The 20,487-nt window shown below is 45.9% G+C and overlaps 1 protein-coding gene across 1 annotated transcript in view; it reads left to right on the top strand.

Moving 5' to 3' along the window:
* NUSAP1 (nucleolar and spindle associated protein 1) overlaps positions 1-3,094 on the top strand; it is a 588,385-nt gene extending 585,291 nt beyond the window's left edge. Inside the window, exon 11 of the mRNA XM_082242852.1 lies at positions 2,986-3,094. Within this exon, the coding sequence (XP_082098978.1) occupies positions 2,986-3,073 (88 nt within the window). The 3' untranslated portion in view covers positions 3,074-3,094. The remainder of the gene's footprint in view (positions 1-2,985) is intronic.
* Positions 3,095-20,487: the final 17,393 nt, after the last annotated feature.

Raw genomic sequence — 20,487 nt, 5'->3', positions numbered from 1 at the left:
CCGGGCGTGGATTTGTTTGCGTCCTGTCTCCACAAAGTGGTGGTAAGGTTCGTGGCCAGGGCTCGCGATCCTCTGGCAGACGCCGCGGACGCGTTGGTGGTGCCTTGACACCGCTATCGGCTACTGTATGCCTTTCCTTTGATTCCACTGTTATCCAGGTTCCTCTGCAGGTTGGCGTTGGACCCGATGTCAGTCATTCTGGTGGCCCCGGACGGGCCTCGATGATCCTGGTAGGCGGACGTCGTTCAGATGGTCGTTGAACCTCGATGGCGGCTTCCGCTGCGAGACGATCTGTCTCAATGACCGATCTTCCATTCTGCTTTACAGTTGCTGGCTTTGTCGGCATGGCTGTTAAAAGCCAGGTCCTGAGGTATAGAGGTCTTCCTCAGGCGGTCATCCTTACTTTGTAAGAGGCTCGCGAAGCCACTTCAAGGAAGTTTTCTTGGCCGCACCTGGAAAGCGTATATTCCTTCTCAGTGGCGAAGGTCTTGGCCTTCCTGCAGAAGGGCGTGGATCTGGTGCTGAATAAGGCCAAGGGTCAGTTGTCGGCCTTGGCCGTCTTGTTTCAATGACCTTTGACGTTGCTTTCTTTGGTCCGCACCTTCATTCAAGAGGTGCCGCATTTGGCTCACCCAGAGGGGAGCTCTCTTGCTTCCATGGGACCTGAATTTGTTTTTTGTCAGTGTTACATTAAACCTCTATTCGAGAACATCAGGGAGATGTCTCTGTCTGTTGTCACGGAAAGTTTATTTTCTGGTGGCCATCATGTTGGCTCGCAGAGTGTCTGAATTGGCGGCCTTGTCCTCCATTCTCCTTATCTTGTACTTCATAGAGATAAGATGGTTCTGCGATCGAGTCAACCTTTTTTTCCCAAGGTGGCTTTCTTCATTCCACCTCAATAAGGATATTGTGTGGCCTTTGCTGGGTACACAACCCAAGCATCCTAAGGAGTTTGCCTTGCATTCTCTGGATGTGGTCTGGGCGGTCAAGGTCTACCTGTCCACCAGGGAGTCGATTCAGCAGTCTGATTCTCTGTTTGTTCTTCCTGAGGGACCTCAGAAGGGATTGGCCACCTACGCGGCAACCATTTATAAGTGGATCAGACAGACGATTGTTCGGGCCTATTCCATCACAGATCAGGTTCCTCCTTTCCCGGTAAAGGCTCTTGTTACTCGAGCCGTTAGTGCCTCTTGGGCTTTTTGCCATCAGGCGTCTGTGGCTCAGGTGTGCAAGGCGGCGACCTGGTCGTCCGTGCACATTTTCACTAAGTTTTTACAAACTTGACGTTTTGGCATCTTCAGATGCTTTCTTTGGCTGCAAAGTTTTGAGTGTGGCAGTTGTTTAAGGGGACATTTTGACATGTTTAATCTGTTCCTCTTTGTGGGGTGTTGGTTCTGGGTTTGGTACTGGCCCGGTTATTTGCGTTACCTTCTAAATTGGTTGCGTTTCTTTCCCACCCCTCATACCTGCACTGTTTTGGAACTTCCCATTCATGAAGGCTAATACCATCGGGCGGCGACTGTCAGAGGACGTAAGAGAAAATAGAATTTTTGTAAGAACTTACTGTAAAATTATTTTCTCTGAGTCCTCTGACAGTCGCTGCCCCCACCCCTCTGGTTTTTGGATCTGGGGGTTGTTGCCTTCCGGTACTGCTTGCTACAAACTGAAGTAATATCAGATTGGGTTCTGGTAATGGCTGAGGGATGGCCCCCTAGTGGCGTGCTGAGGTACAAAAACGTTTTTTTGTATTAACCTGATAATCAATTATCTGCCTAGCCTGCTCCCGCAGAGTGTGCCATTACCCATTAGTGAAGGCTAATACCATCGGGCGGCGACTGTCAGAGGACTTGGAGAAAATAATTTTACGGCAAGTTCTTACAAAAATTCAATTTTTTGTGTATGAACAGTACTGTGCAAAAGTCATAGGCATGTGTGAAAACAATGCTGTGATTTGAGAATGCTTTCAAAAATAGAAGTGTTAACCATTTATTTTTATCAAATAACTAAATGGAAATTAAACAGAAGAGAAATTCAAATCAAATCAATATTTGGAGTGACCACCTTTGCTTTCAAAACCGCATAAATTTTTCTAGGTTCACTTGCAAACAGGTTTTGAAGGAACTCAGCAGGTAGGTCGTTCCAAACATATTAGAGAACTAACCACAGATCTTCTGTGGAAGTAGGTTGCCTCAGACCTTCTGTCTCTTTATGCACTCTCAGGCAGACTCAGATCAGACTCAGATCAGGGCTCTGTGGGAGCCTAACCATCACTTCCAGGACTCCTTTTTCTTTAAACTGAAGACCGTTCCTATGTTTCACAGCTCTTATGTTTTCATGCATAGTTAAATCACTTAGTCTTGTTTCCATGTTCTATGCAACATAGGAACTGGGATGCAGAAAAATGATAGTAGGTGCTCTGAACTGATGAGTCAATATCTGAAATATTTGGCCCTGATTTCAACATCGAGTCGGTCTGGGATTACGTGAAGAAACAAAAAGGCTTTGAGGCAGACTACATCCACAGAAAATCTGTTGTTCATTCTCCAAAATGTTTGCAACAAACTACCTGCTGAATTCCTTCAAAAACTATGTACCTAGAAGAATTGATGCTGTGTTGAAGGTAAATAATGGTCTCACCAAATTTTGATTTGATTTGGATTTCTCTTCTGTTCATTTACTTTCCATTTTGTTAATTTATAAAAGTAAACTATTAACAGTTCTATTTCTGAAAACATTCTTCATTTACAGCATTTTTTCACACCTGCCTAAGACTTAAGCACAGTGCTGTATCTCATTGTAATATCCTGTCTAGGATTGTTTGTTTTTAATAGTGGTCTGCTGTTAAAATCTCTGAGGAGAAAAAAAATAGAAAATGCAGTTAAATCAAATAAAGAAAATCTGTTGGCAAATTCACTGCCAGTCCTTTCTTTTGCTGTCCTAAGTTTATTCTGCTAATCACCTTTTATTTTATATTTTCTTTAAAAGTGATGACAGACGCAAACAGCATGAAGAAGACAGAAAGCTCAAGAGAGACAATACTGTTGGGAAACGGAGAGGCGTTGTAATGCAGTAAAATTCAGCCATTTTAAATATATACAATATATATATATATATTTGTACATAATATGTGTGTTAACTTTTAAAATCCTTAGCTAACTGCCATCTTTTTATATTTTATATACTGGGCAAGTTAGGAAATGGTTATTTGTTTTTTTTTTTTTGTCTGTGCTTTGTTTTAATTGTACTTAAAATTATATAATCGTTGCACTTTTTCAGAGTTGTTTCTCATATACAGCAGGATTGCTAGATAACCAATTTTAACAGGTCAAATGTTAAATTCAACCAAAAAGATGAATTCCAGGTATGGATATTTTTATACAGTTACATTGGTTCAGGTTGGACCAATGTAACTATGCCTATACATTTCTGGTTGATCCCCCTGGAAGCTGGAAATAGCCGTAGAAGGCATCACTACTACAGTGATCTTTACTAGCTTCTGGATCCCCTGCCTAACTGCTTAGTCGACACAGGAGGTCGCCTGCTTGGCATGGGTGCCATACAGAGAACGCTTTGTATTTTCCCAAGTGATGTAAAGCATTTTCTAATTGAGCCAGGTAGGAGATTTTGATGTCACTTCCCTGTCACTGCAGTCAGACAACGCTTTGAATACATAGAGAAAATTAATGTACAATATATATGTGAAGTACTGGATAAATTGTCAGCGCTATATAAAATGCCTGTAATAATAAAATGGGAAACAATTTCTAAATTAGGACCATGCCAAATGGGCGACATCCTGTGTTCACAGTGCGGCAGGGGACCCAAAAGCTAAAGGAGAACACTGGAGTAGCTGTGCCCAACTACAGTGATTTCTAGCAGGGTAGCTAGGTATGGTGTATGCATAGTTACATTGGTCCAAGCTGAACCAGTGTTACTAGGTAAAGTTATCTATACCTCGAGTTCTTTTATGATATATCACATGCTGAATACTATAGCACAAATTAGACCTATAATTTTGTGTTTCTCAATGTCCATCTGAGAAGTTTAATTGCCCTGAATGAATTGTGCTAAAACCTCTGTCATTGGATCCGTGGAGCCTACCATGGCAGCTCTAAAACTAGTTTGTTACACATCTTTTTAGAACTTAGAGAAAGGACCCATTACTCTAGGTATGCTTATCAAATCAAATTCTTCCACAGCTTTGCATCAAGCATTGTCCTACAGGCACACACACACACAACATGGCAGTAGGAGGGATTTAGGTATTACTACTGTCAGACATTACATAATTTGGGTTAATGCATTTACAACCTGGCCACCAAATGATCATCCTGCTGCACGACTGTGGTGCGAACATACATGTTTCTAGCTAGCAAATGTAGAGGTTTGTGCTTATTGAGAGAGCTTTGTAGATATTTCCAGCACGAATAAAGAGCCCATACATTAGGCTGAACACCCAAAAAATGATTTGATTCCCCCATCCACATACTCAATGTGGGTGGGAAAATTTTCTCCACTGCGCTATTGTATTCTGACAGTGAGGAGAATTCCCTGGTGTCAGAATACAGTGATCAGTGCAGCCGGCAGCACTGATTGAGCAGCAAATATTTGATGGGGTAGTTGTACAAAAGTCGATCGGTAGATCGATTGACTTCTGTACAACCACCCTGCGTATACATGGTTCAGCCATTCCCTGCTGAACCAGCCAAATTTCGATCTTTGTATAGCCAGCTTTAGCAATTTGCAAACTGACTGCTCACGAGTAAGTTTAATAAGAAAATGCCAGGAGGGGATGGGTCAGGCTGCAAGAATTGACAAATATTCTCTGATCTGTGTGTCAACTGCTATTTTGGAAGCATATGAATCCAAAAATATAATAATAAGAGTTCGAATGTACACTAAAACATTCTATTGCTGAAAGCACAGCTTCTGCCTTCTCCAACCTCTTCCTTCATGGTACCTTTTTTTTTTTTTCTTTGTCAGTTGTGCTTTATCTTGATATATCCACTTAGATTAGGTGTTTTATTGAGTCCTGGCAAAGGCTATTGCCTTATTAATAACTGTTTTATTGTAGCTCCTTGAAGTGTTGAGGTGACTATAGACAATATGTATTTCTTACTATTTCTTGCTATTTTAGATCGTCTGTAGCTATTGTTATTTGTAAGATTTAAAGTGACTGAACTGCAATATATTACTTATGGTTTTGGTTAGTTTGTCTTTATTCTACTGTGTAATGCCAAAAAACTTTGTTTGCTTCATCATTTTATTGAACCAGTTAACAAAGTTCTGCTTTGTAGAATGGCTTTTCTTCCAGAAAAAAATAAATATCATCCAAAGTAATATCACTGTTGCAAAAGTGTTTATTTATAATCACTGTTTCTAGTTCGCATTTCAATACCAGACACTTTTATCCCCTTCCTGCCCAGGCCAAATTTCAGCTTTCAGGACTTTCACAATTTGCATGACAGTTACTTGTCATGCAACACAGTACCCAAACAAAATATTTATCATTTTTGTTGACACAGATAGAGCTGTCTTTTGGTGATATTTAGGCACCGTTTTTTTTTTTTGTGATGTAAGCAAAAAAAAAACAATTCTCTTACGTCCTCTGACAGACGCAGCCACTTCATAGTTCCCTCACAAATGGGTAATGCGCCCTCTACAGGAGTAGGCTAGGCAGTGAATCTTCATAGGAAAACATTTCACTAGACACACCTTTAGGGGCTGTCCGTTCAGACATTACCCCAGACACATCGTGTTTACTAATCAGTTCCGTAGTAATCCATGAAGGAAAACACAACCAACCCCAAAATAGAGGGGCGTGGCTGCATCTGTCAGAGACCTCAGAGAAAATAATTTTACGGTAAGTTTTTACAAAAATGTTATTTTCTCTTACATTCTCTGACAGACGCAGCCACTTCAGTTTCCTCACAAATGGGACATCCCATAGCAGTGTAGGCATGAGGGGACATTACCCTAGACACATCGTGCTTACTTACTAATCAGTTTCTCGACTTCCGGTTCCGGCGCCGCATCACAGGGTAGCTCCCTCTCACAGCTCCCGCTTCTAACCTCACAAACCGGCATATTAAGCCTTACCCACCGCCTATCCCGGTCCTGGACCTCCCTCTCCATCTTCCCAGGCAGCATGGAGCGGTAGTTGGAGAAGGGCATTGCGCGATCGCTCCCGCCCGCCCAACAAATTGAGCCCGGGGATGCGGCCTTGCCACGCTGCAGCAGAGGAGCCTGCAATGGAGGTGAGTGGCGGCCCATCCTCCACTCTCCCTGCTCAAGGGGACTACAACACCCAGCAGATTGCCCAGGCTGTGGCTGATATCCTTACTCCCACTATCACAGCCACTGTGGAGAAAGCCATTACTGCGGCAATGCAGCTATTGAAGCAGGAGCTGGGAGACCACTCTTCCCGTTTGAATGAAGTGGAAAATAGGATTTCCAGTATTGAGGAATAGCTCTATCATGCTCAAGCCACTGAACAAGACAAGATAAAACCAACCAGTATATACTACAAAAGCTTGAAGATCTGGAAAATAGGTCCAGGCGCAGTAGTCTGCGATTTATTGGTGTACCGGAATCGCTGCAATCCTAAGATATCGTACATTTTTGCTCTACGCGTATACCGGAGGCCCTGGGTCTCCCCGGCCCCTGCACTGTGGAGCGTGCTCACCGACTGGGTTCTCCCTCCTCTGAACGCACCACGCTGCGTCCCATCATTGCCAAATTCCTTAATTACGCTGACAAGACTCTTATTTTACAGAAGTATAGGCAATCAACCTCTCTATTGGTGGATGGTGTTAATCATTTTCTTGCTGCCTAGCTTAGGAGTAGGACCTAGGTTCCCTGCTGGGACTCTGGTCTCAGTTTTTATTTTCTTTGATAAATGTTTTTTATTTTTTCTTTACTTACTATCGCTAGCTAGTGTCAGGGGGATCCTCCTGGTAAACTACAAGCGACAGCCGGTCTGGGGTTTTGCACTGGATAATTTAGATCCTTATGGTCTCCCAGCCTGGCCAACGAGTGTGAGCAGGTTGTGGTCCGCCCAGGCCTCTCCACGACGGTGCCCCGATGGATGGGGACAAGCCTGCGAAGAGCACTTTTTCCGGGACGCATCAACCTGGAATGCCCTGATATGCAGCGTACCCCTCTTGGTTGACAGCACCCCCACGCAGGGTGGGAGGCCAGCTGTATCGGAGCGGAGCCCCACGGTCCATGATATGGTGAGTTATGCTATGCCCCCTGTGTCCCTGGGACAGTCATCTGTGGGGGTGATGTGGGCCCACTCCTGGGGATGTCAGAGCTGCGGTCTCTGTGAGGTCCCCCTGGCCTGTCAGGAAAGGTCCTGCCTCCTGGGGGTGTATGTCCAATACCTTGTCTTGGGGGGGTTCCCTGTGATGGATTCCCGCGATGGCCTTGTTCCCTGGGCTCCTGTTCGCTGGTGCTTTTCTTGGCCGCCGTTTTAGGTATGGGCAGCCAGGCTGCATCAGTGTAAGGGTAGCAGCCATTTTCTGCCTTGCTGTGTTTTGGCACCGTTTTCGGGCACCATCTTGGATGAGGGCAGGCCGCGCTGTATGAGCAGCGGTCATTTTCACTGTGCTTTCCCTATACTTTATTATGGCACCATGTTTTTTGTGGCTCAGTGGGACTTCGGCCTCTAGTGATGTTTGGCCACTTCCTCCCAGTCAGTTTCACTTTTTGCAGACAGCGTGGAGAGCGGTGGCTGATCGTTTTCTCAGTTTTTTTGGCACTATCCAGACACATTTGGCTTCTATCAGATTCTCTGCTAGCTAAAGGGGGACTCCAGCAGTAGGGCGGTTTGGGCGGTGCGGACCGCAATTGTGGATTTAAAGGGCCAGTTTACCTTTTTTTTTGTAACATTGCTAATATGGATTTCCAGAGTGAAAATTTCCCCACTGATCTTATTTGTGCATCCGGGTCATCCGGATCGCCTTCCCTAGCCTCTTTGTCTGCAGCCATAGAAACTTTGGCGTCCAAACTAGATCTTGTCATGTCACAAGTTGCTGGTCAAAAAAGGCCGATGCCCTCTGTCTTCTGATTTAGAGCCTGATGTGGTTGCCACGGACACTGCCCTCCCTGAGGGGTCCCTGTCCTCACACTCAGCTGGCGAGGAGGGGGAGTCCTCCGCTGCAGAGCGGGATCGCGCTCTGCTTGAAGCACTGGTTTGCTCAGTCAGGAAGACTTTTGAAATTGATGATGAGCCCACACAGTCAGGAAAGCTGGTTGTCTTCGCAAAGCCCAGAAGTTTGGCCAGGTTTTCCCCTGCCTCGAGGAGTTCACAAAATCATGAAGGAGCAATGGCGGTGCATTAAGCACGTGCTGGCAGCGCCCAAGCGTTTCCAGCGCCGTTATCCCTTTGCAGACTCAGTTTTCAATCGCTGGACAGTGTCCCCTAAGGTGGATCACACTGTTTCCCGGTCGAATAAGTCCACTTTAGTGCCAGTGGAAGACTCCCCGGTGTTTTAAGGATCTGGTGGACAGGCGCATGGAATCGCTTTCTCGCCACCTACACTTGGTGGCGGGCTCGCTCCTCAAGCCTGTGTTCGGCTCCGTACTGGTTTCGGGCTGGATTAAGGTGCTTAAAAGCAATTTGCTGGCTGAGTCGGTTCCTCCACCTCTCATTGAGCTAATGGACCAGATGGCACAGGCCGTGGCCTATCTGTGTGATGTGGCCCTGGACGAGGCTGCCCTGGTCGCTAGAGTATCTGCGGTGGGGATTGCCTTTTGCTGCATGGTGTGGCTGAAGAGCTGGTCGGCGGATCAGGCTTCTAAGATGGCCCTGTCTGATCTTCCCTTTTTTGGGAGGAACACCTTTTTGGTGACTCCGTGGATGAGCTAGTCAAGGGTCTAACCGTGGGTAAGAGTACTCTTCTCCCCCCAATCCACGAGAGGTAAGGGGCCCCGAGGTAAGCGGGGACCTTCTTTCAAGGCTCACCAGGGGCTTTCACGTGCTTGGGGGGGGGGGGAAGAAGAGCCATTCAGTGCCTCTGGAGGAAACGAGAAGGCTTGGTCGGATGAGCCCTAACCTAGCCAGTCCAGTTCAGCGGAGGATTCCTCCTCTGCATGATGGGACACCCTAACCCGATTCGGGGGTGGGGGGGGACATCTGCGTTGCCTTCCGGAACCCTGGGCGTCTCTGTTTCAGGACTCATGGGTTCACAAACTGATTCGTTCGGGGTTCAGGACCGTAATTCGGTCTCGCCCGGCAGGCAGGTTTTTTTCAAAATGTCTGCATTTATCTCCGGATCATTTGTGGGGTCCCTTGGTGGTGCCGGTTCCTCGGCAGGAAAGGTTTCGGGGTTTTTTGTTCACCCCTTTTCCCGGTGCCTGAGAACCCTGAGTCCTCGCCGAGGCTTTGACCGGGGTGTTGGCCTTGTTCCCGCTCCTGGAGCTAAGGGCGATCAAACTCTGCCTTCTCCATTGGACGCCTCGGCTGCATGATCTCCTGATTCGGGTGCAGTCCGACGATGCCACAGCTGTGGTTTACATCGATCATCGAGGGGGCACCAGCAGTGCCGGGGCAGCCAAGGGGGTGGCTTAGATTCTGACTTGGGCTGAGGAGCACGTTCCAGCTCTCTCCGCTGTTCACATTCCTGGAGTGGAGAACTGGCAGGAGGACTATCTGAGTCGTCAGTCCTTGGATCAGGGGGAATGGTCCCTGCATCCGGAGGTGTTCCGTCTCCTGTGTTCCCGGTGGGGGACAACGGAAGTGGATCTGTTCACATCTCGTCTGAACAGAAAGGTGGAAAGGTTTGTGGCCAGAGCTCGAGATCCTCTGGCAAATGCCTCAGACGCGTTGGTGGTGCCTTGGCACCGGTATCGGCCAATTTATGCCTTTCCCCTGATTCAACTGTTGTCCAAGTTCCTCCGCAGGTTGGCGTTGGAACAGGTGCAGGTGATTCTGGTGGCCCCCGGACTGGCCTCGCTGGTCTTGAAACGCAGACCTCGTAAAGATGGTCATCGCACCTCCGTGGCGGCTGCCTCTGCGGGAAGATCTGCTGTCTCGGGGGCCGATTTTCCATCCTGCTTTGCGGTCTATGGCTTTAACGGCTTAACTGTTGATGGCCAGGTGTTGAGAGACAGTGGTCTCTCCAAGGCAGTGAGTCCTACCTTGCTGAGAGCCCCAAAGGCTACTTCCAGGAAGGTTTGTCATCGTACCTGGAAGGTGTCCATTGCCGGGTGTCAGTCGCAGGGGTTGCATCCTCGCTCCTTTTCGGGGGTGAGGGTCTTGGCTTTCTTGCAAAAAGGTGTGGGCCAACGTTTGGCGTTGGGCACGATCAAAGGTCAGGCATCGGCCTTGGCCGTTTACTTCCAGCGTCCCTTGGCGACTAATTCCCTGATTCGCACCTTTATTCAAGGGGTGCGTCATCTGGCTCCTTCAATGAGATCCCCCTTGCCTCCATGGGATCTGAATTTGGTTTTGTCCGCTTTGCAACGACCTCCCTTTGAGAATGTCAGAGAAGTCTCTCTGCCTGTGTTGTCCCAGAAAGTTGCTTTATTGGTGGCTATAACCTCTGCTCACAGTGTGTCTGAATTGGCGGCTCTGTCCTGCCAGTCGCCTAATCTGGTCGTTCATAGGGATGAGGTTGTTCTGCGACCCAACCAATCCTTTCTCCCTAAGGTGGTGTCAGCCTTCCATCTCAATGAGGATATGGTATTGTCTTCGCTTTGTGCGAAGCCCAAGCATCCCAAGGAATTTGCTTTCATTCGCTGGATGTGGTCCGGGCGATCAGGGTTTACCTGTCAGCCACAGAATCTTTTCGGAAGTCTGATTCCCTGTTCGTCCTTCCGGAGGGACCTTATAAGGGTTCGGCTGCATCCGCTGCAACCATTTCCACATGAATCAGACAGTCTATTGTTCAGGCCTATTCACTTGAGGGTCAAGTTCCTCCTTTTCCTGTGAGGGCACATTCTACTGAAGCTATGAGTGCCTCTTGGGCTTTCCGCCAGTAGGCTTCTGTGGCTCCGGTGTGTAAAGCGGCGACCTGGTCATCCGTACACACTTTTACAAAATTCTGCAAGGTTGATTTTGATGCTTCCTTTGGCCGCAAAGTTTTGCAGGCTGCTGTTTGCTGAAGACTTGGTTTTCTCTTCGTGGGGTGAATTTTTGTTTTGGGGTTAGCTCCTGTTGATTGAGCTCCTGTTGCCCTGTTGGCTACGTTTTTTTTACTGGCCTGGATGAATCGTTGCCGTTGTTTTTTGTTGGTTGCGTTTCTTCCCACCCCTCATGCCTACACTGCTATGGGACGTCCAATTTGTGAGGAAACTATGAAGTGGCTGCATCTGCCAGAGAACGTAAGAGAAAATAGAAATTTTGTAAAAACTTACCGTAAAATTCTTTTCTCCGAGTCCTCTGACAGATGCAGCCCCGTCCCTCTATTTTGGGGTTGATTGTGTTTTCCTTCACTGCTTGCTACGAAACTGATTAGTAAGCACGATGTGTCTGGGGTGATGTCTGAAGGGACAGACCCTAAAGGTGTGTCTAATGAAAAGTTTTCCTATGAAGTGTCACTGCCTAACCTACTCCTGTAGAGGGTGCATTACCCATTTGTGAGGAAACTGAAGTGGCTGCGTCTGTCAGAGGACTCAAAAGAATTTTACGGTAAGTTCTTACAAAAATTCAATTTTTTTTTCCTATTCTCTCTTATACAATTTTGCAAATAAGTAATTTTTCTTCATAAATTCAGTCCAAAATTTATACTGCTACATTTCTTTGGTAAAAATAACCCAACATCAGTATACAGTATATTATTTAGTTTATATGAACGTTATAGAGTCCACAAGCCATGGTACGGTTCATTAAAAATTGATCAATCCTGATGTACTGTACTGACTGCCTGTCTCATTTGTTGAGCCCCTAAAATGCCAGTACAGTAGAAATACCCCCCAAATGATCCCTTTTTTGAAAAGTAGACAGTCCAAGGTATTTAATAAGAAGCATGGTGAGTTTTTTGAAGTTGTAATTTTTTCCCACAATTCTTTGGAACATGAAGAAATTAAATAAAATGTGTTTCTCTGTCGCTCATTGACAGACGCAGACTTCTTGATTGATATCAGTAGGCTTATACAGCCCCCTACAGGAGTAGGACACTAGGCAGAAAAAAAAAGTTCTGGCTACGCTTATGGGCAGTCCCAGGGGGTATACCCTTTCACTTCCTGCTATAGGATGCCAGTTTTTTCTACCTAGTAAGGAGTAAGGACCTAAGTTCCTTGCTGGCAAGCCTTTTTAGATAATTTTTTTTAACTAGTTTTTTTCTCCGGATTGTTCCTGTGAGATCTACAAGACTACGGGACTGGCCCCGCGAGTTAGACGTCTCGCCAGGTCGCATACGGCCAGTCTGAGCCCAAGTTGCAACGTCCTTTTTGGCCGACAGCCCCCCCACCTCGGTGGAGAGGGGTTCTGTCAGGAGTTGGCGCCCGCCTGTTCTGGTATGGTGGGCAAAATGTTCCCCCTCTCCCCCTGACAGGTTTTGGGGTGGACGCGGGCCCCTCCCTGGGATGGTCGGACCCTCAAAATCCCGGGTTCCCCTCTGTCCTATTACACACCCCCGCCTATCTGCCCTTCTCCCCCCCCCTTACTAGTGGGGATGTTGGGAGGTGACTCCCGGGGGCTGAATCTGGGTTACAGGCCGCAGATGGGGGCAGGGGGGTGCGCCGCCGGTGACGCCCCAACGATCGTGTGGGGGGGGTTGCTACCTGTTTTTTCCAGGCCCATCTGCCGATCGATCCATGGGTAGGCACGGGGGGGTCCCCTTTAGCGCCGCGGGCCGCCATTTTCTTGTAACCTACATGTGCTCTAGATGGCGGCGGCCATCTTGGTACACCCGCCTCGTATTTCAGTGCATGAGTTCACTGTATGGGAGTTCCTGGAGGCGTGCATGTGGGTGGAGCCCCTCCGCAGACCCTGGCGCAATACTCTGAAGCAGGATCGCTGCTGACACGTGCGGCTGCGACACTCTGGGCCTTCTAGTGCATCTGGCTGTGGGTTGGTGAGTTTTGGGGGTCTCTCTCTCTCTCTCTCTGCTGGGGGGGTCTCTAGTGTGCACTGCCTGGCCACTTGGGGGCGCTATAGCGCGGCGGGACGATTTAAAAAAAAATAAATAAAAAATAGTTTTTTTTCCTCAAAATTTGCTAACGGGTTCCCCTGGTGTAACATGGACCCTGCTGAACATGTGTCCCCACCTGACCCCCTCAAGGTGGCCACAGGGCTCCCGTCTGGCAATAGATGCACTTTCGGTGGTCCTGGAATCGTTCGTGTCCTGGCTGTAGGTGGCCTTTAACCACTTAAGCCCCAGAAGATTTGGCTGCTCAAAGACCAGGGCCCTTTTTTCAACTTGGCACTGCGTGAATTTAACTGACAATTGCGCGGTCATGCAATGCTGTAACCAAACGAAATGTACGTCCTTTTTTCCCCACAAACAAAGCTTTCTTTTGGTGGTATTTGAGTACAGGGATACCACATATGTGAGACTTTTTGGGAGCCTAGCTGTGTACGAGACCCCGAAAACCAATCCCCACCATCAGAATTTCAAAGGGCGTACATTTTTCAATTGCATTTTCTCACTACCTATAACGGTTTAGGAGGCCCTGAAATGTCAAGATACCACAAAACCCACCCAAATGATCTCATTTTGGAAAGTAAACACCCCAAGCTTTTTGCTGAGGGGCATGGTGAGTCCATGGAATATTTTATATTTTGCCACAAGTTTTGGGAAAATTACAGTTTTTTAAATTTTTTTTAACACAAAGTTGTCACTAAAAGATAAATTGCTCACACATGACATGGGTATATGTGGAATTACACCCCAAAATACATTCTGCTGCTTCTCCTGAGTATGGGGATACCACATGTGTGAGACTTTTTGGGAGCCTAGGTGTGTACGGGACCCCGAAAATCAATCACCATCTTCAGGTTTTCTAATGGTGTAAATTTTTGATTTTACTTCTCACTACCCATCACAGTTTCGGAGGCCCTGAAATTTCAAGATAGCACAAAACCCCCACCAAATGACCCCATTTTGGAAAGTAGACACCCCAAGCTATTTGCTGAGAGGCATGGTGAGTCCATGGAATATTTTATATTTTGCCACAAGTTTCGGGAATATTAAATTTTAATTTTTTTTTAACACAAAGTTGTCACTAAAAGATAAATTGCTCACACATGCCATGAGTATATGTGGAATGACACCCCAAAATACATTCTGCTGCTTCTCCTGAGTACAGGGATACCACATGTGTGAGACTTTTTGGGAGCCTATCTGTTTACATGACCCCGAAAACCAATCACCACTTTCAGGTATTCTAATGGCGTAAATTGTACATTTCACCTCCGCACTACCTGTCACAGTTTCGGAGGAACTAAAATTTCAAGATAGCACAAACCCCCCCCCCAAATGACCCCATTTGCAAAGTAGACACCCCAAGCTATTTGCTGAGAGGCATGGTGAGTCCATGGAATATTTTATATTTTGCCACAAGTTTCGGGAAATATATATATATATATATATATATATATATATATATTTTTTTTTTTTACACAAAGTTGTCACTAAATGATATATTGCTCACGCATGCCATGGGTATATGTGAAATGACACCCCAAAATACATTGTGCTGCTTCTCCTGAGTACAGGGATACCACATGTGTGAGACTTTTTGGGAGCCTAGCTATTTACATGACCCCGAAAACCAATCACCACTTTCAGGTTTTCTAATGGCGTAAATTGTACATTTCACCTCCACACTACCTGTCACAGTTTCGGACAAATTACCCCTTTTCGGAAAGTAGACACCCTAAGCTATTTGCAGAGAGTCATGTTGTGTCTTTTGCCGATCTCACTTTTTGTCACAAAGTTTTTGAAATTGAAAAAAGAGGAAAAAATTCATTTTCCTGTTTTTCCTTCATTTTCCAAAAAAATTAGAGCTTCAAAATACTCACCAAGCCTCTCTGCAAATAGCTTGGAGTGTCTTCTTTGCAAAATGGGGTCATTTGGGGGGGTTTTGTGCCATCTTGGCATTTCATGGCCTTCAAAATGTGATAGGTAGTAAGGAGTGAAATCAACAAATTACCCCCTTAGAAAGCCTGAAGGTGGGGATTGGTTTTCGGGGTCCTGTACGCGGCTAGACTGCCAAAAAGTTTCACACATTGGGTATCCCTGTACTCAGGAGAAGCAGCAGAATGTATTTTGGGGTTTCATTCCACATATACCCATGGCATGTGTGAGCAATATATCATTTAGTAAAAATTTTGTGTAAAAAAAAAAAAAAAAAAAAAAGAATAATAATTTTCCCAAAACTTGTGGCAAAATATAAACTATTCCATGGACTCACCATGCCTCTCAGCTAAAATCTTGGAGTGTCTACGTTGCAAAATGGGGTCATTTGGGGGGGTTTTGTGCTATCTTGAAGTTTCAGGGCCTCTGAAACTGTGACGGGTAGTGCGGAGGTAAAATACACAATTTACGCAATTCGAAAACCTGAAGGTGGGGATTGGTATTCGGGGTCCCGTACACAGCTAGGCTACCAAAAAGTCTCACACATGGTATCCCTGTACTCAGGAGAAGCAGCAAAATGTATTTTGGGGTGTCATTTCACATATACCCATGGCATGCGTGAGCAATATATCGTTAAGTGACAACTTTGTGAAAAAAAAAAAAGAAATTGTCACCTTCCCGAAACTTAGGGCAAAATATAAAATACTCCATGGACTTAATATGCCTCTCAGCAAATAGCGTTGGGTGTCTACTTTTCAAAAAGGGGTCATTTAGGGGGTGTTTGAACCGTCCCAGCATTATATGCTCAATCTTAGCCATACATCACCCACTCTTCTAACCACTTGAAAACTAAGCCTTTTCTGTGACATTATATATTTCTTTAAATCAGAGGCCCTACAGAACAAAATGGTGGATGTTGCAAAAAAAATTTTCACACGGTATTTGCGCACAGATTTTCCAAACGCAATTTCTGCCAAAAAAATACATTTTTTTTAAATGTAATGCACAAATACACTATACAATTCCAAATTGTTTGGTAACATTTTAAATATGATCTTATGCCGAGTACATAGACCCCAAACATGACATGCTTTACAAATTGCGCAAGCCTGTGCAGCGGCAACAAACTACGTACATTTTTAAAAGCCTTTAAAAGTCTTTACAGGTTACCACTTTAGACTTACAGAGGAGGTCTACTGCAAGAATTATTGCCCTCGACCTGGCGTTCGCGGCGATACCTCACATGCATGCTGCAGTTGCGGTTTACATATAACACTAAAAAAACGCTTGCGTGCGCCTTTGGACAGGGGGGGCTTGATTTTTTTTTATGTTATTTTGACACCTTTCCTTTCATTTTTTTTTTTTTTTTTTTAATCATTTTTATTATTATCACAGTGAATTTAAATATCCCCTATGATAGCAATCTGTAGTGACAGGTACTCTTTTTTAAAAAAAATAGGGTCTTTTAGACTCTAGATCTCTAGTCTGACCTTAACGCATCTGACCACATCAAAATTGGTGTGATAAGATGCTTTCCCAATTTCCCAATGGCGCTGTGTATTTCTGGCGAAACAGAAGTCATGAAATGCTTGTAGCTTCTGGTATCTTAGAACCAGAAAAATGTGCAGCGCTAGTATCAATGAATGTGATTAAACAAATAACACATATAAATGAGCTGTAAAATGTCCAATCATATAAGCCAAATCTGGTATCTTAGGCCATAGAGATGATTGGATCCATTCTCCTCTCCAATCAACTCTATGGTTAGATAACTGAACCACCGGCTGCACTCTCGTTTTAACCGGTGGGACAGGAGAGCCCGAGAACAACCACAGAAGGCGGAGGGAGGGGGGAGTCCCCTCCCACTGCATGTAAAAGCAGTCTAGCGGCCAATTATCCGCTAGGATTGCTTTTACATGTAAGCCGACCGCTGGCTGTAAAAAACGATACCAAGGTGATGCCTAAATCTGCAGGCATCATCCTGGTATAAACATTTAAAGTCCAGCAATGTACCAGTACATTGCTGGTCCTTGTTTGGCATATAGTGTAGTTTTTTTTTTTTTTTCCATGCAGCCTGGGGGCTGAACGAAAAAAAAGAGAACCTAACCGAAATCACCACAGGAATATTGTGTAGTATTACACACCATTAATCGCCCAACAACCAAACCCACTGATTTAATGGTGGGTATACATGACAATATTCCACGTAAACCTAAAGGTATTTTAACTGCAGTGGTGAAATCAGCCTACCACAGCTGCTGCCATCAGAGGTATCCATATATGCTGAGCGCAAATGCTGTTTGTGTCGGAATATATAAAATCAGTGTGGCAGATGACGGGTACCTGCAAGAGAAACAGGTTAAGAAAAGAATGAAAAACAAAGTACAGTAAAAGTACAGTAGGAAGAGTAAAAGAACATAAATGACTGACACAACTGTTTTTGGCTTTTTTAATTTTTTTTAACCGTTTTTTTCTGTGAACTGCAATTTTCAAGCTTGGGTCTCTCAAAATGTCGATAGCCATCGAACATCTTTCGAGACCCTGTGTTTGTGTGCCCTACACTGTGTCATGCTGTACCCTACACTAATACTCTACTAGTGTGTGGTAGCGCTCAAAACATTCCCCGATGCAGAGACCAGGTTGGTCAGGACATCTGGGACAATAATAGCGGGTGTCACGCCTAAATCCACACCTGCTACAGACACAACCTCTTTTTTGGTGGCGTCTTTGGGTAGGGGTACTCAGGAGGACATGTGGAAAATGCCTCTCATGCAGCCGGCTCACTGCATCTGGAAGGGGAAGTTGGACTTGAACACCCCCTGGGTACAGGTAGGCGTTGATGATCTCTTCCTGGAATTCTAGGAAGGATCCAGTTCGTCCTGACGCCCTTTATAGGACAAAGGCGTTCAGCATAGCCAATTGGAATAAATAAACAGACACTTTTGTAGCAGCGTCTGGCTTTACGGGCAACTAAATACGGCGCCAAAAGCTGGTCGTTATTGTCCACCCCTCCCATATTAATGTTGTAGTCGTGAACACAGAGTGGTTTCTCCATAACGCCAGTTGCCGTAGAAATTTGGACTGTCGTGTCTGTTGTAATTCGAGCAGGTGGCTAAATAGTGGCATGCTTTTGTAAAAATTGTCCACGTATAAATGGTACCCCTTTCCGGATTAGGGTGACATCAAGTCCCAAACTATCTTGCCGCTGCTCCCTATGTAGTCTGGGCAGTTGGGGGGCTCCACAGAGCTATCTTTTCCCTCATAGACCTGGAAACTAACTGTATAGCCTGTGGCCCTGTCACAGAGCTTGTACAGCTTGACCCCGTATCTGGCGAGCTTGCTGGGGAGGTACTGTTTCATAGCAAGGCGGCCAGTAAACTTAATCAGGGACTTGTCAATGCAGACAACTTGTCCGGGGGTAAACAGGGCTGCAATCCACTGATTGAAGTGGTCTATGAGGGGCCGAATTTTGTGGAGCCGATCATATTCAGGGTTTCCTTGAGGACGACAGATTTCATTGTCGTTGAAATGCATAAATCGCAGAATTTGCTCGTATCCCACCCTGGACATGGAGGCAGAGTACACGCGCATATGGTGAATTGGGCTAGTGGACCAATATAGCCGCAATTCACTTTTTTTGGTTATGCCCATGTTCACAGGGAAATGCCCATGAAGATTTTAAAATCTGGAACCGTTAAAGGTTTCCAGCCGGATGGTCTGGCAAGTGGCGAATTTGGGTTGGCAGGGATGAATTGGCGTGCGTATAAATTTGTTTGATCCACAATAAATCTAAAAAGGTCTTCCGTGAAGAACAGCTCATAAAAATCCAGGGGCGTAAAATTGTCTGTTTCCACGTGGATTCCAGGTTGGGCAGTGAATGGGGGGGGGGAAGTACTGGCACTGTATCAGTGGGTTGCCAATCGGGATATGCCAGCGCATCAGGGAGGGCACTGTGGGCTCTACGAGCCTGTCTTCGAATACGCAGTGGCTGCGGGCCACTACTCGTGCTAGGCACCGCACCAGCTTCAACTGCACTTATGGGACTCGCCACGTCACCAAGTGTTACTGCAGTGCTGGTTGTACTAGGTCCAGGGTGTACTAGGCCACTGGCGCTTGCCAGGCCACCAGAAGGATGAGCGCCACTAGTACCGACACTCTGCTCCATACGAGCACGCTGCGATCTCTGCACCTCAGCAACTCCAGAATGGGGTCGGGTACGCCTGAGTCTAACAGGGACCCATCTGTCGTCGGAGCTATCTGTCAGGGAGCCGCTGCTCACTTCAGGTTCGTATACTGACCCTGATTCTGCAAGTGAGGCTTCCCCATCGCTCTCATCTGACATGGTCAGTATACTGTAAGCCTCTGCACTACTGTACCAACGTTTGGTCATTTTAGTAACTAAATTTACCTGTACAGTAGTGTGACTCACAGATAATAAAAGCACCTGGTTGTCAAGGACTATTTCAACCGCTACCAAAAAAAACTGCTAATGCTAGCAGGGATCAGGCCTGACTCTAACACAGCGGTTTTGTGTGTTGTGTTTTTTGTAAGTGACAGTAATCTATTGATTACTACACTTGCCTCGGTGGGGTGGGCTCGGCGGAGGGGTTAAACGCAGGTGCTGGCAGGAATCAGTGCTGATCGTGCAAACACCGCGTTTTAGGAACCCTAAACTATCGGGACGCTAGTATAGTTCTGATCAGATCAGATATTGATCTGTTCAAACACTATGCTAGTAATGGAAGTGTGTGTGTTTATGCGTGTGTGTATGTGGTAATCAAGGGGTTATTTCTAACTATGCGCCGGGGATCTGCACTAAACCTACTTGGGACAGAAAATAATTTGCGAGCGCTAACTCAAGTCACAATTACACTAATACATAAATACAGTAAACCACTATATTACGTGTGTATAGTGTGCAATGTGACAGGGGGGAAGGGGTTAACTGGGGGTGATCAGGGGGGGATCAGGGGGTTAAATCTTTATGGGGGGGGTGGCGGGGACCCTAAACCTAAAAAGAACGGCCGCAAGTGCTAAACCTGGTCACAAGTCACACTTATACGGGTATATAGAAAATGCTATATACTGTATACAGTGTGTGTTGTGACAGGGGGTGTAGGGGGATCAGGGGGTTAAATCTTTATGGGGGGGTGGCAGGGACCCTAAACCTCCTTGGGATAGAAACTAACTCACTAGTGCTAACTCAAGTCACAATCGCACTAATGCAAAATACAGTAAAACACTATATTACGTGTGTATTAGTGTGCAATGTGACAGGGGCAAGGGGTTAACTGGGGGGATCAGGGGGTTAAATCTTTATGGGGGGGTGGCGGGTATCCTAAGTATAAAAGGAACGACCGCAAGCACTAAACCTGGTCACAAGTCACACTTATACGGGTATATAGGAAAATGCTATATACTGTATACAATGTGTGTTGTGACAGGGGGTGTAGGGGTTAAC

This window comes from Pelophylax lessonae (genome assembly GCF_965119305.1).
Source record: "Pelophylax lessonae genome assembly, chromosome: 13".
Classification (NCBI taxonomy): Eukaryota; Metazoa; Chordata; class Amphibia; order Anura; family Ranidae; genus Pelophylax; species Pelophylax lessonae.
Note: the sequence above shows the minus strand (reverse complement) of the source record. Positions and strands in the feature narration are given on the sequence as shown.